The 23,999-nt window shown below is 59.2% G+C and overlaps 2 protein-coding genes across 9 annotated transcripts in view; one reads left to right on the top strand and one right to left on the bottom strand.

Moving 5' to 3' along the window:
- Positions 1-23,999, top strand: part of RAD9A (RAD9 checkpoint clamp component A) — a 64,510-nt gene that overhangs the window by 14,667 nt on the left and 25,844 nt on the right. The gene's annotated exons all lie outside the window — the stretch shown is intronic.
- Positions 17,314-18,816, bottom strand: POLD4 (DNA polymerase delta 4, accessory subunit). Its single transcript, XM_002709237.5, has 4 exons — positions 18,503-18,816; positions 18,223-18,312; positions 17,954-18,065; positions 17,314-17,716 (listed from the first exon to the last, which is right to left on the bottom strand). The coding sequence occupies exons 1-4, from the start codon at positions 18,597-18,599 to the stop codon at positions 17,692-17,694; spliced, it is 324 nt and encodes a 107-aa protein (XP_002709283.1). The 5' UTR covers positions 18,600-18,816; the 3' UTR covers positions 17,314-17,691.

Below are 23,999 nucleotides of genomic sequence, written 5' to 3'. Positions count from 1 at the left end.
GGAAGCTGGAGTGAGGAGCTGGAGATGGGTGCTCTGGTGTGGATGTGGCTGTCTTAACTGCTAGGCTGACCTCACGCTGCTTTGTGAACAAGTTTGTGTTTGTGTATTTGAGAGACAGGACCAGGCTACCCAAGTCCTGTCTACTATGTGCTGAAAATAGCCGTGCATGTTTGTCTACTTGTTACCTATTGTTGATTTTTAAAAAGGTTACGTTTATGTGACAGGAAGAAAGGGAGATGGCCTGGAATGGAGGAGAAGCAGGTTAAGCTGCTGCCTGTTACGCCGCATCTCACAGGGGCACTGCTTCGTGTCCCAGCTGCTCCACCTCTGATCTGGCTCCCTGCTGATGGCCTGGGAAGAGCAGCAGAGGGTGGCCCACGTGTTTGGGCCCCTGCCACCCACGTGGGAGACCCAGATGAAGTTCCTGGCTCCTAGCTGCTGCCATCTGGGGAGTGAACCAGTGCGTGGATGTTCTCTGTCTCTCCTTCTCTCTGTGTGCAACTCTTTCAAATAAATAAATAATCTTAAAAAAAGAAAGAAAGAGGAAGAGAGATAGAGGAAGATATCTTCCATCTGCTGGTTCACTCCCCAAATGCCTACAACAGCTAGGCTGGGCCAGGCTGAGGCCAGGAGTCAGGAGCGCCATCCAGGTTTCCCACAAGTGCCAGGCAAGTCCTTGGGCTTTCATCTGCTGCTTGCCCGGCACATTAGCAGGAAGCTTGATTGGAAGCACAAGCAGCCAGGGCTTGAACCATGTACTCCAACGTGGAATGCAGGTGTGGCTTCACCCACGGTGTCACAAGGCCAACCCCACGACACTGCAGTGGCAAATACAAGTCCTTGTGACAGAGGCTGCAGAGACCAGAAAGCGGGGAGTATTTCCTATCCAGGTTTGATGGGGGTCAGCTCTTTGCTCACCCCCTCTGAGAAGTAAGGGCTACTCTAAAGGATCAGGGAGAATTTATGAGAATGAGCTGCCTGCCACAGTGTACTCCAGACTCCTTAAAGGGACACAGTCTTGAGACTGTCGTCACCGCACAGTGAGTTAAGCTGCCACTTGACATCGCTGGCATCCCACGTTGGAGTGCTGGTTCAGACTCAGCTGGTCCGCTTCTGTCCAGTTCCCTGCTAATGGCACTGGGAAGGCAGTGGATTATAGCCCAAGTACTTGGGCCCTGCCACCCAAGTTCCTGGCTCCTGGCTTTGGCCTGGCCCCAACCCTCGCTGTACTATTTGGGGAGTGAACCAGCAGGTAGATTTCTGTCTCTTCCTCTCTCTGTTTGCTCAACATTCCAAATAAGTCAATCTTCAAAAAAACCTCAGTATTATCCAAACAAGTTTAGCATATGATAAAAAATTACTAGTAATTCAAGGAAAAAGAAAAATATAGCCTATAATTTAAAAAAGTTATCAGTAGAAACTCACCCTGGGGCCGGCGCTGTGGCTCACTTGGTTAATCCTCTGCCTGCAGTGCCGGCATCCCATATGGGTGCCAGTTTGAGTCCTGGCTGCTCCTCTTCCAGTCCAGCTCTCTGCTGTGGCCCAGGAGGGCAGTGGAGGATGGCCCAAGTGCGTTGGCCCTGCACCCGCATGGGAGACCAGGAGGAAGCACCTGGCTCCTGGCTTCAAATCGGCGCAGCACCAGCCATAGTGGCCATTTGGGGGGTGAACCAATGGAAGGAAGACCTTTCTCTCTGTCTCTCCCTCTCACTGTCTATAACTACCTGTCAAATAAATTAAAAAAAAAAAACATACCTTGAAATGATCCAGATATTGAAAGTAGTAGAAAGGGCTTTAAAGCAGCTATTATAAATATGATTAAGTGATTAAAGGAGAATATAGTAGCCTTAATGAGAAATCTCAGCAGAGAAATTGAAAATATAAAAAAGAACCAAAGATAAATTCTAGAATTGCAAAGGGCAGTTCTAAAATGGGAAGTTCATTGGATGGGCTTAACAGAAGACTGGGGAAGAAGGCTTGGCAGAAAAAGGGGCTTTGAACTAAAGACAGGTCCTGAGAAGTGATCCCAGCCAAGATACAGCATAAAAACATTGAAGAGAGACTAACCGAGCCTCGGTGACCTGAGGGTACCACCGAGTGTCTGGAAGGGGACAGACGAAAACACTTGAAGAGGTAATGGCCCCCAAAATTCTGAAACGTGATGAGAAATACTCACTCACAGATTCAAATCCAAACATGATGCGCAAAAGAAAGTCATACATGGACCAGGCACGTCGTAGCCAAACTGCTGAAAACCAGAGAAGGAGATATTTTGAAAATAAGCAGAAGGAGAAATCAGAGCATGGGGAGTGCTGGGCTCACACCCTCAGAGCATGGGGAGTGCTGGGCTCACACCCTCAGAGTGTGGGGAGTGCTGGGCTCACACCTTCAGAGCAGGGGGAGTGCTGGGTTCATACCCTCAGAGCAAGGGGAGTGCTGGGCTCACACCCTCAGAGCAGGGGGAGTGCCGGGCTCACACCCTCAGAGCAAGGGGAGTGCTGGGCTCACACCCTCAGAGCAGGGGGAGTGCCGGGCTCACACCCTCAGAGCAAGGGGAGTGCTGGGCTCACACCTTCAGAGCAGGGGGAGTGCTGGATTCACACCCTCAGAGCAGGGGGAGTGCTGGGCTCACACCTTCAGAGCATGGGGAGTGCTGGGTTCACACCTTCAGAGCATTGGGAGTGCTGGATTCACACCCTCAGAGCATGGGGAGTGCTGGATTCACACCCTCAGAGCAGGGGGAGTGCTGGGCTCACACCCTCAGAGCAGGGGGAGTGCTGGGTTCATACCCTCAGAGCATGGGGAGTGCTGGGTTCATACCCTCAGAGCAGGGGGAGTGCTGGGCTCACACCTTCAGAGCATGGGGAGTGCTGGGTTCACACCTTCAGAGCATTGGGAGTGCTGGATTCACACCCTCAGAGCATGGGGAGTGCTGGATTCACACCCTCAGAGCAGGGGGAGTGCTGGGCTCACACCCTCAGAGCAGGGGGAGTGCTGGGTTCATACCCTCAGAGCATGGGGAGTGCTGGGTTCATACCCTCAGAGCAGGGGGAGTGCTGGGCTCACACCTTCAGAGCATGGGGAGTGCTGGGTTCACACCTTCAGAGCATTGGGAGTGCTGGATTCACACCCTCAGAGCATGGGGAGTGCTGGATTCACACCCTCAGAGCAGGGGGAGTGCTGGGCTCACACCCTCAGAGCAGGGGGAGTGCTGGGTTCACACCTTCAGAGCATTGGGAGTGCTGGATTCACACCCTCAGAGCATGGGGAGTGCTGGATTCACACCCTCAGAGCAGGGGGAGTGCTGGGCTCACACCCTCAGAGCAGGGGGAGTGCTGGGCTCACACCTTCAGAGCAGGGGGAGTGCTGGGCTCACACCTTCAGAGCAGGGGGAGTGCTGGGCTCACACCAACAGAGCAGGGGGAGTGCAGGGTTCACACCCTCAGAGCATGGGGAGTGCTGGGCTCACACCTTCAGAGCAGGGGGAGTGCTGGGTTCACACCCTCAGAGCATGGGGAGTGCTGGGTTCACACCTTCAGAGCTTGGGGAGTGCTGGGTTCACACCTTCAGAGCAGGGGGAGTGCTGAGTTCACACCTTCAGAGCTTGGGGAGTGCTGGGTTCACACCTTCAGAGCATGGGGAGTGCTGGGTTCACACCCTCAGAGCGTGGGGAATGCTGGGCTCACACCTTCAGAGCAGGGGGAGTGCTGGGTTCACACCCTCAGAGCATGGGGAGTGCTGGGCTCACACCTTCAGAGCAGGGGGAGTGCTGGGTTCACACCCTCAGAGCAGGGGGAGTGCTGGGCTCACACCTTCAGAGCATGGGGAGTGCTGGGTTCACACCCTCAGAGCATGGGGAGTGCTGGGCTCACACCTTCAGAGCAGGGGGAGTGTTGGGTTCACACCCTCAGAGCAGGGGGAGTGCCGGGTTCACACCTTCAGAGCGTAGGGAGTGCTGGGTTCACACCTTCAGAGCGTGGGAGGATGCTGGACTCACACCTTTCACCTGCTACAAGAAGAGGAGTGTCACTCTGGAATTCTGTATTCCGTGAAAAATCTCCTTCAAAATGAGTGAGAAATAAAGAGCTTTTCAGAAAAGTAAGTGGTGAGTTGAGTTGTCGTGAGCAGAGCTGCACTCAGAAATACTAAAGAAGGTATCTACGGGCAGAAAGGCAATTTGGAAATTGGATCCATGGAGACTATGAAGAGCCACGGAAGCCACCGTTTCTGGGCACCTAGGAAAGAGGAGGTTTCCCTCTCTTTATTCTTGTAGAAGACAAAGGACTGTTTTGTTTTGTTTTAAGATATATTTATTTATTTGAGATGCAGAGTTACAGCAGAAAGAGGTCGTCCATCCACTGGTTCACTCCCCAAATGGCTGCAATGGCTAGAGTTGAGCCGATCCGAAGCCAGGAGCCAGGAGCTTCTTCCGGGTCTCCCACTTGGTGCAGAGACCAAAGGACCTTAGCCATCTTCCACTGCTTTTCCAGGCCATAACAGGGAGCTGGATCAGAAGTAGAGCAGCTGGGACTTGAACCTGAGCCCATATGAGATGCTGGCACTGCAGGTGGTGGTTTTACCCTCCATGCCACAATGCCGGCCCCTAGGCTCCTGGTTTTGACCTGGCTCATAAAAATGTTGGTGGCCGGGCTGGCGCCTCGGCTCACTAGGCTAATCCTCTGCCTAGCGGCACCGGCATACCGGATTCTAGTCCCGGTTGGGGCGCCGGATTCTGTCCCGGTTGCCCCTCTTCCAGGCCAGCTCTCTGCTGTGGCCCGGGAGTGCAGTGGAGGATGGCCCAGGTGCTTGGGCCCTGCACCCCATGGGAGACCAGGAAAAGCACCTGGCTCCTGGCTCCTGCCATTGGATCAGCGCTGTGCGCCGGCCGCAGCGCGCCGGCCGCGGTGGCCACTGGAGTGTGAACCAACGGCAAGGGAAGACCTTTCTCTCTGTCTCTCTCTCTCACTGTCCACTCTGCCTGTCAAAAAAAAAAAAAAAAAAAAAAAAAGTTGGTGGCCATTGTGGCCATTTGGGGAAGGAACCAGCAAATGGAAGAGATCTCTTCTCTCTCCCTCTACTCTCTCCCCCCCTCCCCCCTTTCCTTCCTTCCTTCCTTCCTTCCTTCCTTCCTTCCTTCCTTCCTTCCTTCCTTCCTTCCTTCTTTCCTTCCTTCCTTCCAACAGAGTTAGAGAGAGAGAGAGAAAGGTCTTCCTTTTTCCATTGGTTCACCCTCCCAAATGGCCGCTACAGCCAGGCCAGTGCGCTATGCAGATCCGAAGCCAGGAGCCAAGTGCTTCTCCTGGTCTCCCATGGGGTGCAGGGACCCAAGCACTTGGGCCATCCTCCACTGCCTTCCTGGGCCACAGCACAGAGCTGGACTGGAAGAGGGGCAACCGGGACAGAATCCGGTGCCCCAACCGGGACTAGGAACCCGGTGTGCCGGCACCACAGGTGGAGGATTAGCCAAGTGAGCTGCAACGCCAGCCCCCTCCCCTCTTTCTCTCCCCCTCTCCCCCTTTCTCCCTCTCTCCTCCTTTCCCCCTTTCTCCCTCTCCCCCTTTCTCTCTCCCTCTCCCCCTCTCCCTCTCCCCCCTCCCGCTTTCTCCCTCCCTCCCCCCTTTCTCCCTCTCCCTCTCTCCCTCTCCCCCTTTCTCCCTCTCCCTCTCTCCCTTTCTCCCCCTCCCCTCTTTCTCTCCCCCTCTCCCCCCTCCTGCTTTCTCCCTCTCTCCCTCTCCCCCTTTCTCTCTCTCTCCTTCTCCCCCCTCTCCCCCTCTCCCCCTCTCCCCCCTTCTCTCTCTCTCCTTCCCTCCCTTCCTCCCACTCTCTCCCTCTCACCCTCCCTCTCCTCTTCCTCTGCCTTTAGTTACTCTGCCTTTCACATAAGTAAATAAAAGAAAAAGAACAAGTTCAATCCAAGGAAGGAGATAATGAAAAACAGAAGTTAATGAAATGGAAAATGTGAAAATAATGGAGAAACAGCATGGCCAAAAGTTTGTTCTTTGAAAAAAATTAATAAAATTGATCAATCCTCAGCAAGGCTGAAAAACACAAACTACCATTTACCAGGCATTAAACAGTGGATACCGCCATAGATTGTAGACAGTAGAATGATAAGGAGGAAGGGGCGGGCATTGTGGCACAACAGGTTAGGCAGCCATTCAGCACTTCCTCATCCCATATCAGAGTGCTGGCTTAAGTCCCGGCTATGCCTTCCATACAGCCGCCTGGTAACGCACCTGGGAGGCAACAGACGATGGCCCAAGTAGTTGGCCCTCTGCCACCATGTGGGAGGACTCGGCCAGGGTCCTGGCTTCAGCCTGGCCTGACCCTGGCTGTTGTAGCCAGCTGGGGAGTGAACCAGCGGATAGAAGATCTCTCTCTTCACCTCCTCGTCGTCCCCTCACCTGCTGCTCTGCCTTTCAAATAAATAAATAAGCGAGTCTTTTAAAAATAAATAAAATGATAAGAAGGAATATTATGAACAACCTTTAGGCAATAAATATGAACACCTGGATGAAGTGAGCAGAAAAGAGGCTTTTTTAAAATTCAGTAGGCAGACAGAGCGAGCTTCCGAATGCTTGTTCACTCCCAAATGCCCGCCATGGCCACCGACGTTTTGATGGGTTATTTCCTGCAGATTGGAGGCGGCTCACTGTTGGCCCCCTCATTCCCGCCTTTGTTGCCCTAGTTCTTCTTGCCCATACCTCAAACCAGTGGGCCCCCGCCGTACAACAGCGTGAATGAATGTCACAGACACTGTTAACTGTTGCATTCGCTGAAAAAGCCACATATGTGGCGTGCGGTTCACCTGGAGCTCTAGGACCAGCAGCACAAATCTTTGGTTGTAGACCCCAGTCCCCCTAGGCCGAGGGGAAGGAGATTAGGTGCAGAGGGAGAGGGGGCTTTCTGGCTGATGGGAGGTTCTAGGTCATGATGGGGTTGGTGGTTACTCCGGTGTACATATTTATCAAAACTGTATGCATAAATGTCTGTAATTATGCTGTAGACAAGTTGCACTTCGGTAAAGTTGCTTTTTAAAAAATCTGCGAGTGGGAGCCAGTGCTGTAGTGCAGTGGGTTCAGCTGCTGCCTGCAGTGCCAGCATCCCATAGGAGCTGACTCGAGTCCAGCTGCCCCACTTCTGACCCAGCTCCCTGCGAACGTGCCTGGAAAAAGCAGCAGAGGATGGCCCACGTGCTCCCACTCACCTGGGAGACCTGGATGAAGCTCCTGGCTCTGGCTTCAGTCTGGCCCAGTCTTGGCCATTGGAGCCATTTGGGAAGTGAACCAGCAGAGGGAAGACTTTTCTCTCTCTGCCTCTGCCTCACCTGTCTGTAACTCTGCCTTTCAAATAAATAAATAAATATTTTTTAAAAAATCTGAACACGATGTCTCCAATCCAGATCCAGCACTGGAGATTCTTCCTCACCTTCCCTATTCCATATTTTATCTCCCTGTTTGCACAGTGCAGTCCTCTGTTCCCAATATCTCTGTATTCATCTTTTCAGTCCTTAATACAAAAGCAGAAAAACAGTTTTTAGAATTACTGTACCAGTGCCATTTTTTAAAATTTATTTATTTATTAGAGAGGCAGATGCAGAGAGAGAGGTCTTCCATCCAGTGGTTCACTCCCAGATGGCTGCATCAGCCGGAGCTGCACCAGTCTGAAGCCTGAAGCCAGGAGCCTCCTCCGGGTCTCTCACACAGGTGCAGGGGCCCAAGAACTTGGGCCATCTTCTGCTGCTTTCCCAAGCCATAGCAGAGAGCTGGATCAGCCAGGACTCAAACTGGTGCCCATATGGGATGCCGGCACTGCAGATGACAGCTTTTCCCGCTATGCCACAGCACCGGCCCCCCAATACCATTATTTTTTTTAAGATTTACTTTGTTTATCTAAAAGAGTTACAGAGGGAGGTAGAGACAGAGAGAGAGGTCTTCCATCCGCTGGTTCACTCCCCAGATGGCTGCGATGGCTGGAGCTGCACCAATTTGAAACCAGGAGCCAGGAGCTTCTTCCAGGTCTCCCACATGGGTGCAGGGGCCCAAGGACTTGGGCCATCTTATACTGCCATCCCAGGCCATAGCAGAGAGCTGGATTAGAAGAGGAACAGCCGAGACTAGAACTGTCGCCCATATGGGATGCCAGCACCTCAGGCCAGGGCTTTAACCCACTACACCACAGCACTGGCCCCAACCCCCAAATCCCATTATTAACAACAAACCTACTAAGTTCAAGATTGTTTTTTGTTCTTTTATTTATAGGAAGCCCATGGACTATGTTCAAAATTATTTGAATTCCTATAGGCTTTATTCTGTGGTTATTTTATCAACTTTCTAAAAAAGATTTAGTTATTTATTTGAAAGAGAGCATAATAGAAAGTTGATCTTCCAGCTACTGGTTCATTCTTCAAATGACTGCAATGGCCAAGGCTGGTGCAGGCCAAACCAGGAGCCTGGAACTCCCTTTGGGTCTTCGTGGGTGGCAGGGGCTGAGCACTTGGGCACCCTCTGCTGCCTTCCCAAGTGCAGCAGGAGGGAGCTGGGTCAGGAGTGGAGCAGCCAAGCCTCAAGCCAGTGCTCCAGCAGGAGACGCCGGTGTTGCAGGAGGCAGCCTGGCTCACTGCTCCACAGCGCCAGCCTGTGTTGTCCACTTCATGTACAATAAGCTTCATTTTTTGTATTCAATTTTAGGGTTAAAAATCTCTTACTGTAACACCTTTAAATATATAAAATATTTCTATGGTTCAAGGACTGGAATGAGACAAAAATAGAGAAGCCCCACTCCGTCCTCATCCACCCCGTCCTCACCTCCCTTGGCAGTAACTGTGTTGTCCACTTCTAGTTTGCCCTTCATGTCTTTAAATGCATGCTTCATTATTTTTTATTTCTATAAAGGGAATAAATTTCATGTATTTCATATATATAGTTCTTTACTATTTTTTAAAAGACTTATTTGTTTGAAAGGCAGAGTGGCAGAGAAAGAGGGGGGGAGGGAGAAAGGGAGAGAGAGAGAAAGAGAGAGAGATCTTCCATCCACTGTCCCATTAATACCCAGTGCTCACAGCAGTGGGGTCTAGGAAGGCCTGAGCCAGGAGCCAGGGGCTGCACCTGGGTCTCCCACATGGGTGGCAGGGGCCGGAGTAGTTGAGCCATCATCCGCTGCCTCCCACACACTGGCAGGAACTGGACAGGAAGTGGAGTGGTCGGGGCTCGCACACAAGCTCCCCGATACGGGGTAAATGTGCCAAGCTGCAGCCTGACTCCTGCTGAGCCGCAAGCCCGGCCAGGCAATGCCCTGCTTCCCCTTCCTTACGCAGCTGTGGTGCGGTGCGCGCTTAAGTTTTGTTCTGGAAGGCACCCCACACCAACTAGTGGAAATAGTCCTCATTTTCTTTCTGTGGTTACACCGTATTCCGTTAGGTGAGCTTATTTAATCCGTCTCCTGTAGACGGAGCTGTTTCCGGTAGTCTGCTGGTGTAAACAGTCCACAGTGAATAAGCCTGTGCGTCGTGGTGTCTTCTTTTCCCCCACTGTATTTGACAGGCTCGGAGACAGGGAAGGATCTTCCACCTATGGGTTCACTCTCAAATGCCCACGGCAGCCCGGAGTAGGTCAGGCTGAGGCCAGGAGCCCAGAACTCGGCCCAGGGCTCCCACACCGTGGCGGGGACCCGCGCACTTGAGCGACTGCTTCCTCCCAGGGTGCGCGTTCTCAGAAGCCGGCTGGGAAGTGGAGGAGCCGGGACTCAAACCAGGCACTCAGACACGGGAGCAGGCTCCCCGAGTGGCATCTTAACTGCAGCACCAAGTACCCCGTATGTTTCTGTTTGCCGAACTGAGTCTTAGGGGTGAGCTGCTGGAAGTGAGGCGGTGGGGCACAGAGCAAGTCTGTCCTCTCACTGATCGGGGCCCCTAGCCTTGCCAGCACCAGCCGAGTCTTGCGCCTGCCAGTCCTGTTTCCAGTGCGGTTGGGCATCTTTCCGTAAATTTAAGTGTAGACGGAAAGCTCTTTAGGGGTTGGGACGCAAGCCGTGAATTCGTTCCATAAATCACCCACATTAGCAGGTGCCCCGCATGCACTCGTTGGGGGAGTACACGGATGAGCTGGCTGGCCTAACACTGGACTCCTCTTGTTTGGACTCCCGTGACGTCTGTTGTTTACCCTTGTCCGAGGGAGGGCGGTGCCAGGTGCCTGGCTGAGATCTGGTAAAAGAGGAGACGGGCCTTCCAGAGGGGCTGCATCCTGCATCTTCCCTCTGCCAGGACACCGCCAGAGACGGGCCAATGACCCTTTCCTCCTGGTGGAATGCAGTCAGAGAGGCACAGCTCACGAGTCCAGAGGTGGCCACAGGTCCAGTTGCCTGCCACAGCGGACCTTCGCCCCAGTGGGATTGTTTCCACTACTTTAAAAAAAGATTTCTCTATTTATTTATTTGAAAGGCAGAATGACAGAGGGAGAGACAGATGTATATATTCCATCCACTGGCTCACTCCCCAAATGCTGACAGCAGCCAGGGCTGGGCCAGGCTGAAGCCAGGAGCCCAGAGCTCCGTCCAGGTCCCTCAGGTGGACGGCAGGTGCCCAGGAGCTGTGGCACTTCTCCACAGACTCATCCATTGTGTCCTGTATCTTGCCAGTCCCTACTGGTCGACTTTCAGGCTGTTTCTGGTCTTGGCTATTCCAGTTGAGGATACATTTCTGGATACAGAGAAAGGGGCACACACTGAGAATTCTGATGCCAAGCTGGTGCCCTTGGAGTTGGGCAGGTTCCCGGCATCATGGGAGCAGGATCCTGGGTGGCCCCCTCCTGGGAGCAGGTGGATGGCTCCCTGCCCCCCAGACGTGAGCACGGGCCCCTCTGCGTCTCGCAGGACCTCTCATGGGCCTTCCGCAGCTGACCCAGGGGAGGCAGAGGCTTGGAACGGAAAGTGAGGAGGGGCTGTTGGTGAGGTTGACACTCTGGTGCCTTCCTGGCTGAGAAGGTCCAGGAAAAGATGGCTGCTGTCGCCGAGGCCACACAGCCTCGGAGAAGTGACCTAGAGCCCAGACGTCGCTGAAATGTAGGACCAGCCTTCCCCAGTCCCCCATAAACGATTCCCGCAGGCTGGATCGGACCCGTGAGCCTGTGGGAAGTAGGTGCGGTGGGAAGGCGCTGTCGGCTGTGCGTGCGTCCTGGGCGCTGGCTGTGAGCTAGGCACACACTGACCAGGGTAAACCCCGCGGAGCAGCGCGGACAATGGGAGGTTTGTTTAGCTGTAGTATCGACAGCTTGCCGTGGAGAGCTGAGAGGCTAGCCTTACCTCTCTCCCTGGAGCTGCACAGAGAGAGAGGCACCGTGCAGGGCAGGGCAGGGCTATGGCAGGAGGAACCATCAGCACCTCTGGGGGAGGTGAGAGACAGTCACGGGCCAGTACCAGGAGGTTCACACCCCAGGGGGCTTCCAGGAAACATCTTTCCCTTCAAGGGACACAGGACCCAGCACACGGGGTCCACCGCTCGTCCACCCCTCCTGCGGCAGTCCGGGCTCACAGAGCCCTGCGGGCCCCCTGCCAGGCTCAGCCTGCCGCACAGCACTGTCACAGGAAGCTCTGGTCTGATCATTTGCATTTCCCGCGACTGGCGCTCAGCGGCTGTTCTCTGCCTTGGGACCCAGGTGGATGGGCTGCAGGCCGACCTGCAGAGGCGGCTGCCAATCATTTTGGGATCCCTAGGTCCCAGAGGTGGCCTTAGCCAGATCTCCCTGAAGCTGGCACTGCTTCTAGACCAAGCCCTTTCCCTGCTGATACTACAGGTAAACAAACCTCCCATTGTCCGCGCTGCTCCGCGGGGTTTACCCTGGTCAGTGTGTGCCTAGCTCACAGCCAGCGCCCAGGACGCACGCACAGCCGACAGCGCCTTCCCACCGCACCTACTTCCCACAGGCCTGCTCTGTGGCCCACGGGTCCAAGCCAGCCTGTGGGAATCTTGGTAAGTTAGCTCCTCGAACTCAAGCACTAGGGAGCTGATCCGAGGGCGGGTGAATGTTCCCACACCTGAGTCAGGAGTGAATCAGGGGACGCGGTGCTGGGGTTGCTGACAGCTGGAGAGCCCAGGAGAGCTGCCGGTGGGACAGAGAGCGGTGGGAAGTGCAAGAGTAGGGGGCAACCATCCCACCCCTCGCGTTCTTCCTATTGGCGTTGCCCTAGACGTCCCGCAGCAGCACGCCCGCCGCCATGCACTTGGAAGTCCCTGCTGCCCCCCGGGGCCTCCTGCCACCCTGACGGCTCTGCCTGCTTCGCCGGATCTCCCTCTACCTTCTTTCCTGAGCGCCTCTGCCTGTCTCGCACTCTCAGGGGTCACGGTCAGTCGTGTGCAGGGGTTCCCCTGCATCCCTCTGGGGACTGGAGCCCGGTGTGGCATTGCCTGCCACACGTCTCCGTTTAGTGTCCTGTCATCCCCGGACTACATGGTGTGAAATCCAGCCATCTCCCCCTCCTTTCCACCTTTCTGCCCACGGCATCAGCCCCTCTCACCCGCTCAAGCTCACAACCTGAGGCATAGCTGACGCCCCTCCCGCGCCTCATCTGCGTCCTTGGCCACCCATCAGCGTTCTTGTCCTTCCTGCCGGCTCCCCGGGGCCCCAGCACCACTGCTGAGCACTGAGCAGCCCCCCGCTGGGGCTCCCAAGGCGCTTCGCCCCCTCTGGTTGCGTGTTCCTGGCCAGGAAGACTTTCTGGGGTGAGTGCTTTCAGCCTGTCTGTCCTGCTCGGAAACCTTCAAGTTCTTTGTCACCTTAGGTCAGGTCCCAGCTGCTTGGCCTCAGGGTCAAGAGCCTTCTTTTGTCCCCAGTTTGCCTCCTTGGTGTTGGCGCCCCAGATCCAGACTCTGGGCTCAGACCCCGCCCCTGACACCCACATGCTGTACGACCCTGGGCAGTTACTCCATCTCTCTGTGCCCGAGTTTCCTCTCTAAAATTATAAGCAGTTGTGTAATTGTTTGTAGGGTTGCTATGAGGACAAAATCCACTTAGACCATGCTGGCAACTCAGTGAGCTCTCACATGCTAACTTCAAAAAAATTTTTTAGGCGCCTGCACTGTGGCATAATGGGTAAAGCCACTACTTGCATTGCTGGCATCCCATATGGGTGCTGGTTCGAGGCCCAGGTGCCCCACTTCCAGTCCAACTCCTTGCTAATATGCCTGGGACAGCAGAGGAGGATGGCCCAAGACCTTAGGCCTCTGCACCCACGTGGGAGACCTGGAAGAAGCTCCTGGCTCCTGGCTTTGGCCTGGCCCAGCCCTGGCCACTGCAGCCATTTAGGGAGTGAACCAGAGGATGGAAGATCTCTCTGTCTCTCTCTTCTCTTCTCTCTCCTGTCTGTGACTGTGCCTTTCAAATAAATAAGTACATCTTTAAAAACATTTTTTTAGTTCATTTTTCCAGAGATAGAGAAAAAGCACTCCCACTTGCTGGTTCACTCCCCAGTGCCTACAGTGGCCAGGCGACAGGTGCAGACTGGAGCCAGGAGCGGAGACCTCGGTCCAGTGCTCTGGCATGGGTGGCACTGACACAAGTACTTGAGGCACACTGCTGCCTCCCAGGTCTGTGCCCGCCCAGTGCTCGTCCTTGACTGCACAGCTTGGCACCACGGGCATGCTGCGTGCTCGCACGCGTCACCCGGACGCACACATCAGCCCTCCTCGCTGCCCTCGCTCAACCCGTTCCCTTCATCTGGAAGGCTGCTCTCTGGCCGCCCTCCTGAGGCCCCGCCTCCTGTTTGGGAAGCTGGCCTTCAGCCCCGGGCCCATCTCCCCGGAGGGTCGTTTTACTCACCGTCCACCATGTCATCTAGTTACCGTTCAAACAACTACTGCCACAGGCTTCGGAGTAGAACACAAAGTCGGCAGAAGATTTTTTTTTTTAAGATTATTTATTAGACAAGCAGAGTTTGAGAGGGAGAGACAGACAGAGAGGTCTTCCATCCGCTGGCTCACTCCCCAAATGGCCATGACGGCTGGAGCTGGGCCGATCTGAAGCCAGGAGCCAGGAGCTTCTTCCAGGTCTCCCACATGGGGGCAGGGGCCCAGCACTTGGGCAATCTTCCATCGCTTTCCAAGCCACACCAGAAAGCTGGATTGGAAGAGGGGCAGCCGGGACTAGAACCGGCACCCATATGGGATCCAGCGGCACAGGTGGAGGCTTAGCTCACCTGGCAGATTTGTAAGACAAAGCACAAAACTACCGAGACTATTCAGAGGGAGCTGTGCCCTGGGGGCAGCCTGCCTTCCCCTGCAGTGGAAGCTGAGAGGCAGGGCCTGCATGAAGGTAGGGGCCAGGTGCCCGGGATGAAGGGCCGTGGAGGGGACAGACCCGCGGTGGTCAAGGCCCGGGCTCCACCCAGGCTGGGCTGCTCAGCATCGGTCAGAGCCGCCCTGGCTTGCCCGGGGCAGCACTCCGAGTGCGGGTTCTAATCCTCCACATCTGGAGGCCCTATGGGTCCTGCCACCCGCCCGCGTCTGGAGCACAGGTGTGGCCGAGTGGCCGGGAACTCGGGCCTCGGTGTTTCCTCACCGAGCGCTCGGCCTGTTTCCTTCTCTGCAGAACACAGCTAGTGCTCAGCTAACGCGGGTCCCGAGGAGTCTGCGGACAGCATGCCTGTGCGTCCTGCGCGGCGTGGCTCGCTCAGGCACTCACAGACATCCCGTCCCTCCCCGCGGAGGCTGGCTCGCAGCAGACATCTGCTTCTCAGACAGTCCCCTCCCCAGAGAGGCCCCCTCCCCGCATCCCTGCCCACACACTCTGCCTCCCTCGCTCCTGGCCCTGCTCGCCTGCCCAAGGCCCGCGTCTCCCGGAGCGCTGCGTTCCCTCTCTGTGGGTCACTCAGTGAGCGGTTACGCTGCGCTGTCACTCCGGCTGGAACAGAAGATGAAACAACAAAGCCCGCACCTTCCCCGGGACCCCTCCTCTGCCACCCCCACCCCACACACAGCGTCCCGGGACCCCTCCTCTGCCACCCCCACCTCCACACACAGCGTCCCGGGACCCCTCCTCTGTCACCCCCACCCACAGCGTCCCTGGGACCCCTCCTCTGCCACCTCCACCCCCACCCACAGCGTCCCAGGACCCCTCCTCTGTCACCCCCACCCCACACACAGCGTCCCGGGACCCCTCCTCTGCCACCCCCACCCCACACACAGCGTCCCGGGACCCCTCCTCTGTCACCCCCACCCACAGCGTCCCCGGGACCCCTCCTCTGCCACCCTCACCTCCACCCACACTGTCCCCAGGACCCCTCCTCTGCCACCCCCACCTCCACACACAGCGTCCCGGGACCCCTCCTCTGTCACCCCCACCCCACACACAGCATCCTGGGACCCCTCCTCTGCCACCCTCACCTCCACCCACACCGTCCCCAGGACCCCTACTCTGCCACCCCCACCTCCACCCCACAGCGTCCCCGGGACCTCTCCTCTGCCACCTCTACCCCACAGCGTCCCTGGGAGCCTTGGGGCAGTTCCTTGTGTCCACCCCAGCAGCCTCCTGGCCTGCAGCCCCTTGTCAAGGTCCCCAGTGGCCCCATCATGGACAGCCCAGCGGGCTGCTCTCGGCTCCAGTTTGCCACCTTCTCTGGGGCCTCTGAGCCCTTCCCACCTTCTCCCGGGCCCCTCGGGTCCCCCCCAGCTCCCCTCATTCTTCTGGCTCTCCTCAGTCCCTTTCACCCTGACCTCTTGAGTGTGGGAGGCCACAGGGCTGGCCTTGAACCACGTCTAATCCCTGTCTACTCTCGGGTAGTCCTGTCCACTCGCATGGCTCCAAATGCCCTAGGAGAGATCCCTGGCTTTGTCAGCTCAAATCTAGATCTCTGAGTTCTAGACTCTCACAGCCGCCTACACCCGTCCCCTGGAATGTGTCAACAACTGCCTATAACAGCCCTCGCCTCCCGCCCCAGCCCCCCGCCCTTCCCCGGTCCTGTCTGTCTCGGTGAGGGGAGCCCGGCGGGACTGTGCGGCCGTCCTTGGCTCCTCTCTCTTCAGTCCCACAGCCAGCTGGCCAGAAGGTCCTGTCCATTCTCCCTCCGGAAGGGAGAGGACCTGGCGCTTCTTCGCGGCTCTGCCCCTCCCGCACCCTGGCCCAGGTCACCGTCACCGTCACCAGGCCGACTCCAGCAGCCTCCCGAGTGCGGCCGCCACCTGTCTTCTCCCAGCTCCACAACCTGCTCTCGACCAGCAGCCAGAGGAATGCTTCCAAAACATCAGTGTCATGATGTCACTGACTGGCCTCGAGCCCTCCGACGCCTTCCCCTCCCAGAATAAAACCCAGATTTCCTGCCATGGCCCCAAGGCCCTGTGGCACCGGCCTGCCCGCTGCCTGGCCTCACTCGGCACTGCCCTCCCTGGCTACACTCGCCTCCACCTGTTCCTGGAACACATGGGGCATGCTTCTGCCACGGGGCTTTCCTGTTTGCCGTCCCTTCGTCTGGAACACTGCTGTGGGTGCAACCTGGTGCCCCTACTCCTTCCAGGCTTCTGTCCAGTGCTGCCGCGGGCCCTCTGCCCCGGCTCTCTGGGACAGCACCTCTGTGCTCCGCCTTGTCCACCTCCCCACTGTTCATAAACACCCAAGACCTTTGGTGCCCGGCACGGGGCAAGGTCATGGCCTGCCTGGCCACCTTCCTGCTGGGTGCTTTGGGGATCTTCACTTGACCTCTCTGAACACTGTGCACTTGAAGTCCCTGCAACGCGGGCAGTGCTCAGGAAGGTGGCACTAAGCCCCGGAGGCCTGTCCTGGCCTGTGTCTAGGAGTCCCTGCGGGGCTGGGACAGGACTGCCAGAGAGGGGAGCCACTGCACCCTCCACGTCACACCCTGACCCGGGTCTCCTCCGCGTTACCCCGTCCCCAGCCAGCTCCCTCTGTCCCCAGCACTGTGGGTTCCCTTCCAGAGCCCCAGGTGGCCATGTCTGAGCAGGTCCTGCAAGGTAAGACCTCCCCAGCCTTGCGGTGGCTCCTGGTCGACCCTGGTGAGGGAAGCAGAGGTGCTTGGTGGGAACGTGTAGGTCCGTCTGGCCCCCGGACCCTCCTCCGGCAACATGGGGCTGGCTGGGTGGCAGTAGCGCAGGCAGGTTTTCCCTGGCTGGTCCCCGATGATGACTAGAGTAGTTCTCGTGCACCACCAGAGGGCGCCAGAGAGCGCAGAGTGCGGGCTCCGTGGTTCTGTCTGGGTGTCTCCCCTCCCGCTCAAGCGGGAGGAAAGGTGAGGCCTGGTGCTGGCTGTCTCCCACCTCGGAGCTTGCTGGGGCCTGCCAGCCAAGGCCGGGCCACGTTAAAGGAATGGAGGTCAGGATTCCAGTGTTCTTTATTGATAAGTGTGCATGAACCCCTTGCCCTGAGAACTCAGCCAGTCCTGCCCTCCGCTCCCCAGCCTGAGGTCGGGTGTGCACTCCGGCCTCCGAGGTCGCCAGCCTGCGTCCGGCTCTGCCTGGTTGAGGAAGGCATTGGAAGGGCCCTGGCCAGGTCCTCGTCCTGCGGACAGCACTTCCTGCAGGAGCTCGCCCTGGGGGTGGGGTGGGGGCTGGATGGAGGACCGGAGCCCTCCAAGCGCTCCTCCACAGTGGAGCTGAGCTACGCAGCAGCAGGTGCAGGTGGCGATGGCTCTGTCCTGAGGCTCTCGGGCGGCTGGCGGGAGTGCCAGCGGCAGCAGGGCTCAGCTGATGCCTCAGAGGGGGTAGAAGTGCCAGAGGCTGTGTAGACGGGGGATTTGCCAGAGAGAGAGAGAGACAGTCAGTGAGGCCCCTCGGTCTGATGCGGGCAGACCCTCAGTACTGCAGACAGAACCGGGGGGCCTGGGGTCACCCCTTCCCCCAGTAGCTCAGAGAGAGAATTATTAAAACATAACCCCCAAACCTGCATCCACGCCCCCTCGGTCAGGGCAGCCTCCCCATCGGGTGGTACCCAAAAGCCCCGAGCCTGTCTCTGACCTGTACTGGAAGCGGGGGTCTCCTGGGTGGGCCTTCAGCAGCTGGAGCACCTCTGGTGGCGGCTCCAAGCCCATCTGCTCTGCCCGGTGCCAGCGCTGCAGACGGGTGATCCCTGAGGGGCAGGCAGGAGACCCGGGCCTCATGGGGCGCAGGAAGAGTCCGGCACACCCAGATAATGCGCGCCGAGGCGCCGCGTCCTGAGACCCCAGGGCCGGGCGCAGGCGCCCGAGAGGCAGGCGAGGCAGGCGGGGAGACAGGGCGGCGCTCACCTGTGCAGGGCCCGTACTGCCAGGCCAGGTCAAACTGCCGCAGCAGCTCCAGCACGGCTTCCTCCCCGCCGGGGGGCCGGGGCTCCTCCCCTGCAATGACACTGCTCCTCAGGCGGGTGCCCGCAGCCCTCCTCAGCGGCTCTCTGCCTCTGCCACCCGGCGGCCAGCCCTGTCAGCCGGAAGGAGAGGACGTGCTACGCTTCCCCTTCCATCTGCCCCCGCCCACGTCCTCTCCGGCCCCTGCTGTCCACTCCTCCGACCTCCCCCGCGCTTCAGAGACCTAGCTCTCGTGCCAGCTCCCCCTTGCAGTGCCCGGCAGGCCCCTCCCCCCGCTTCACAACAGGGTAGGAGTCAGTGATGAGCTGCTTCCGGCCCATGGTGGCCACCCAGGCAGGCGGAGAAGGTGACCGCGGGGACGAAGAGACAGGCCAGCGGGCGCGAGAGAGACAGCTGCTAGGGGAGAGCGCGAGAGAGTCGTGGCCAGAGAGCGAGATGGGGCCAGCGACGGGCAGACGAGATGACCCAGACAAGCCCGAGAGGAAGTCGCCTGGTTCCAGGGGATGACGCCTGCCCCCCGCCCCCACAAACACGCAAATAGCAAAGACCGAAGCCAATGGCAGGCCGCCGCTGTGGGGCGGGGCCCGGGCCCCAGCCAATGGCGCGCGGCGCAGGGCGAGGGGCGGGGCAGCTGCTGCAGCTGTGCTCTGGGGGAGGAGGGGTTCGGGAGGGGTGGGGACCTGTCAAGATGCCCCAGACTTCACCACCTCCTCCCGCCCCCCATTGGTCTCCGTGGGTCCCCGGGGACGCACGGAGCGTTATCCTGGGCCTCTCACTTCCCGTTTTGCCTTCCTAGGCAAATGTTCTTTTCAGCCTCACTAATCCCCGTGTCGGGTTTGTAACTCCCCAGAGCCCATCTGGAACCTTCCTCTCCGGGGCCTTGGACCCGAGCGTTGTGGGGGCAGGTCTGGAGGTCCGAAGAGAGTTTGGGCTAATCCAGCCCCCTGCCCTGCTCCCACCCGCCCCAGGAGCGCTGGTGGGGGCCTTGGGCTCTGACAGCTCCTTTCTCACAGCCTGTGCCCAGACACTGCCCACACTGCTGGTGGAGGCCGCGCGTGGCCCTGTCGGCTCTCCTGGGGTCCGAAGCCTGCCTCTGCTCACCCTAGTGGTCAGGAAGGTCCCCTGGGTAGCCTGAGGCCAGAGCTGGGGTCTCTCACGGGGCCTCTGGGTCCCCAGTTCTTCCCAGCCAGACCTGCACCGTCTTGCAGCATCGTGCCTGGGAGCAGAAAACGCTCACAGCGCAGCGTGCGCTGTGTTGCAGGGACCGCTCTAACCATCCCCACAGCAACTCCGTTTAAGCAGATGGCAAGGGTTTTTGAAAGTAGGCAGTATGGATAAATTATTATCCCTGCCGATAGACTGGCATTGCGGGGACCCCTGTTGGACCACAGCCCCTCCCTGCGCCCCAGGTCCCCAGGGCAGAGGGGGTGCCGTTGGAAGACGGAGGACAGGCGTGGGGTGGGTCCACAGTGCAGTTGGTGTCAGGAGGCCTCCTGGAGGAGGTAGGCTCTGGTACACAGTGGCTCTCAATCCCCCACCCGTGACCTTTGTCCCCTGGGCTCCTGTCACTGCTGACTCACCCCTACTCCCGCCTCCCCCTCACCAATTTCCTGGCAGCAGGCAAAGTGCTGGCCAGTGGGAGGCTGGGAACCAGCACAGAGACAGCCCGGCCCTGATCACCCTCGAGCCGGGGCGCCCATCCGGTCCTTCCCTCCAGGGCTGTGAGGGTTGGCGCCTGCTGGGGGCCTCTGCTGGCCTCTTTCCCAGTGCGCGGGCCCGGTGCTCCGGGTCAGGAAGCGGGCTGGGCCCCGGTACACACAGAGACCCAGGAGGAGAGTGCTTCCCAGAGGGGAAGCAGAGGACTAGCCTGTCTTCCGGGGCCGCCTCCTGCCGGTTCTCCCTTCATCTTCCTCAGAGGGAAGCAGTGCAGGGCTAGGGGGCCCTGCCCTGTGTCCCGCTGTCACTGCCCACCTCCCTCCCGGGCACATCCGGGGAGGGCAGCGGGGGCCTGGAGCGGAGTCCAGTGGGGCACTGAGCATTCCCTGGAGAGGTGGCGCCCAGACCCCGGGGCCTCGACGAGGGGCTCCCGGGCTGTTCTCAGAGACATGTGGCGTCCACCTCCCGAGCCCACAAAGGCCTGAAGGAGTGGGAGTCATGGGTGGGGCAGACCCCTCCTCATTCCTGGTCCCTCCCACCCCTGAAAGCTGATAGCCGTGGGGCCCTGCCACCGCCCAGGGAGCGTGAAATGGGGTGTGCCGCTGGGAGGCCACAGCGGCTCCTGCTGTGCCTGGGCCTCGTCTCTCTGCTCTGGCAGCCTCAGGCACCCTGACCTGCTCTGTGGGCACTGTGGGCACCGTTCCTGCCAGTCGCCCCCGGCTCCGCCCGGCTCGGGCCTTGCCAACCTCGCCCACCCAGTCAGGAAGATGTCGCCCAGGGACTTCCGTGCCCCTCAGCTCCAGGAAGAGCGTCCTAGTGGGCAGGTCGCGTGCCGGCATCGGCTGGAGCTGAGGGAGCCCCCTCCCCCGAAGGCCTTCCCTCCTCTCCTGCTCCGGGAACAGTGGGGTCGCACCCCAGGGTGGCATTGGCACCCCGGGGGTGGGGACCACTCTTGTCCCGCTGGTCTCCCCCTACTCCGTGTCTGGACCACTAAGGGGCACTGCAGCCTCAGGCCCTCTCCTCCCTAGCGCCATCAGCCTCCTACCACCTCATCCTGGAGCCTGTCGAGGCTCTGGCTTTGGGCTGGAGGGCCGGCCAGAGGTCTGAGTTGGGACATAGCTTCCTTGTGCCGGTCTTGACACCAAGATGCTGGTGGTGACCTTTGAACCTTGGCCCGGGAGCATCCCAGGCCTTTGCTTCAGGGGCAGGACCAGGAAGCCCCGCAGAGAAAAGAACGGGAGCAGGAGCCCAGCACTCTCCTGAGGGCTGAGGCCCACCGCTGAGGGCTCCGAGGGGGCGGGGGATGAGGCCTGGCTCGGCACGGTGCAGCGGAGGGAGGGGAGCAGCCGGCTGGAGCCTGGCAGGCTGTGGGCTGCGTCCAGCTCTGCCTTCTCCCCAGTGCCTGCCTTCCTCTGGCCCCTGGGCCCTGCCACCCACCCTGAGCTGGAGAGGGGGCCGGCACAGGAGATAGGACGCCTCGGCCTGGGGCCCGTCCTCCCAGCCCTCTACCCTCCCGAACACCCCTCCTCCCCTTGGTCCAAGTTCTTGGCTTAGCAGGCTTAAGGGGAAGGAGCCTAGAGGAGGAAGGGGCTCCGCCCATCTGATTTATCCTCTGCCCTGTCCCCCCACCTCCTCGGGTCACCCCCCCTTCTGGGCCATGCTGGCTCTAGAGAAGTTCTGGGCAGGTTTGCAGAGGCCCTTCGGCCATTCCTCACCCTGGCCACCAGGTGTCAGACTTTGTCCAGCTGGGACGACTGGGAGGAAGGTCCTAGTTAACGGTTCCCACCCTCCCCCATGAGCCCGGCCTAGGAGATGGGGCAAGTTGGGGAGGGGCCTGGCGGCGACCTCTGAACTAGAGTCTGGGCAACCCTGAGGGGTGACACGGGAAAGGACTGGACGTTGGGCTCAAAGCCTTCTGTTATTCCCTCCGGCCCCGGCACACCCCTGACAAGGGCTTTGTGCCCTGCTGGGAAATTGGGGACCAGGCTGAGTCAGGGACTTCGAGAATGGAAGGGACAAAGGCAGGGACAGTTGTGGCTCCAGAGGGGAAGGGGCAGCCTCCAGGGAGCTGCCCTTCGGAGCGCCCAGCCAGGCCTGAATCACTGGCCCTTGCCCTCTAGGCTGGGGGAACAGAGCGCCCCTGCCCGCGGCGCTTCCCCACGAGGTGGCCGTGGGCGAGGCTGCAGTGAGTCTCCCCACAGACCCGGGGGACCCTTGCCCTGGACGTCCGACGCCGCCATCTCTCATCAGAGCCTCCTCTGTACCCACGCACGCCCTCCCGGAAGCGGCTGCCTCCATCTTGGGCCGCTGCTCTCCAAGCTGGGCGTGGTTCCGAGCCCCAGGGTGACGGCGAGATCTCTGTCCCACGCGTGTTGTCTGGCATGACAGGGAGCAGGCCCTCCGCTCCCTCGTCCCTGGGGACCTGAGCGCTGGCAGAGGTGAAGTCCCTGCTGTCACTTTCAAGCCCTAGGTCTTCTGGATTCTTATGTTGGCCCCCGGTAAGTGGCACCTTGACAGCGGAGGGAACTTATCCCAGGGGGCACAAGGACACTCACAGAGCACACGGGCGACCTCTGGGAGCTGCCTGTCCCGTGGCACTCAGGGCCAACACCCAGAGGGGCCGCTGAGGGAGCCCCATGGGCTCTCCTGTGCACGGGCTGTCCGCACCCCGAGCGCGCTGTGGGGAGCCCTGCTCCCAGTGCATCCCCGCAGCAGCCCCACCACTCAGAACGGGGACACTCAGTGCCCCCCCCCACGTCCCTGCCCCGCCAGCCTGTGCCCGGGGGAGCGCCCTCTCTTGGCTGTGTCCACCTCTGGCCACACCAAGCGTGGGGCTGCTGACATCACCTCGGTCCTCCCGAGTCCCGAGCACAAAGCGAACCACCTCCCTTGGTGCCTCCCCCCGCCAGCTCGGAGGACGTGTGTGCACCCCCGTGCCTTTCTTCCCGCCACACCCGCCACCTCCGCACCTGGTGTCTGCCTCCCACCTGCTCTTTCAGGGGTCCCCCTTGGCTCCCTAACTGCCAGAGCCGTGGATTCTTCTCCATCCCCCGGGGCTTCCTCCTTCCAATTCTGCCGCCAGAGTACTGTCTCGGCAGTCCTGGATTGGCACCAGAGCAGAGTGCTTTACAGCGCCAGGCGTTGTGCAGAGATGCTGTGGGGGTGCAAGGTGAAGAAATCCTGGGGCTGCCCTCAGGTCATCACAGGCTAATTCACTGTACCCCGCCCCACCTCCGTGAGGCTGATCCCGCCCGGCTCCGTGAAGGGCGTCAGTCGGCAGTGTGGAGCATGCGCCGTGTGCTGGGCACAGGTGGGCACTGGCCATCCAGAGGGCAGCAGGGGCCGTCTCCTCCCCCGCAGGCTTACAGCCTGAGGGCCTTACCCCAAACTCAGCGCCGGCGCGCCGTCCTTGGTTGCCACAGTATTTTGCATGGGTCTGTCTGTCTGCACTTCTTACAGCTCTGCCCTGTATTCTGGCGTTTGGGGGAAGGGCATCCGTTCCCTCTCCCAGAGTGCCTTCCGCGGGCGCTAGGAGGGAGGACGACAGGACACGGCTTCCTGGTCTCCGTCCTGACAGCCCGCGCTCAGTGCTTGGCCTCCCGCAGGCTGCTGCTCCCATTGCCCGTTCAGGGAGGCGGCCCACGTCCTCTGCTGTGACCTGAAGAGCCTGGGTTGGCCAGGCTGCACCCCCAAATCCAGTAGCTCCTCCTTGCCTGGAGCTCCTCCTCGTCCACATCGTGTGTGTGTGCTTTTGTCCCTTAGGATTTCAGGAAAGAGGGTTTTTCCTCTCAGTATGGGTTCCGGGTTCCAGGAGGGCAGGAGCCAAGTTAGGTTTTTTTTTTTTTTTTTAAGATTTATTTATTTGAAAGTCAGAGTTACACAGAGAAAGAAGGAGAGGGAGAAGGAGAGGGAGAGAGAGAGAAAGAGAGAGAGAGATCGCTGGTTCACTCCCCAATTGGCCGCAACGGCCGGAGCTGTGCTGATCCGAAGCCAGGAGCCAGGAGCTTCCTCCGGGTCTCCCACGTGGGTGCAGGGGCCCAAGGACTTGGGCCATCATCCGCTGC

The sequence above is a fragment of the Oryctolagus cuniculus genome, chromosome 1, assembly GCF_964237555.1.
Source record: "Oryctolagus cuniculus chromosome 1, mOryCun1.1, whole genome shotgun sequence".
Classification (NCBI taxonomy): domain Eukaryota; kingdom Metazoa; phylum Chordata; class Mammalia; order Lagomorpha; family Leporidae; genus Oryctolagus; species Oryctolagus cuniculus.
This window is presented reverse-complemented; position numbering and strand designations above follow the sequence as displayed.

Bases quoted from the DNA above. Each gene is read 5' to 3' on its own strand.
- POLD4 (XM_002709237.5), bottom strand. From the start codon at position 18,599: ATGGGCCGGAAGCAGCTCATCACTGACTCCTACCCTGTTGTGAAGCGG. The intron at 18,313-18,502 runs GTCTCTGAAGCG...GTGTCATTGCAG, and splicing joins GGAGCTGGCACGAGAGCTAG to GGGAGGAGCCCCGGCCCCCC. The intron at 17,717-17,953 runs GTCAGAGACAGG...CCGTCTACACAG, and splicing joins GACCCCCGCTTCCAGTACAG to CCTCTGGCACTTCTACCCCC.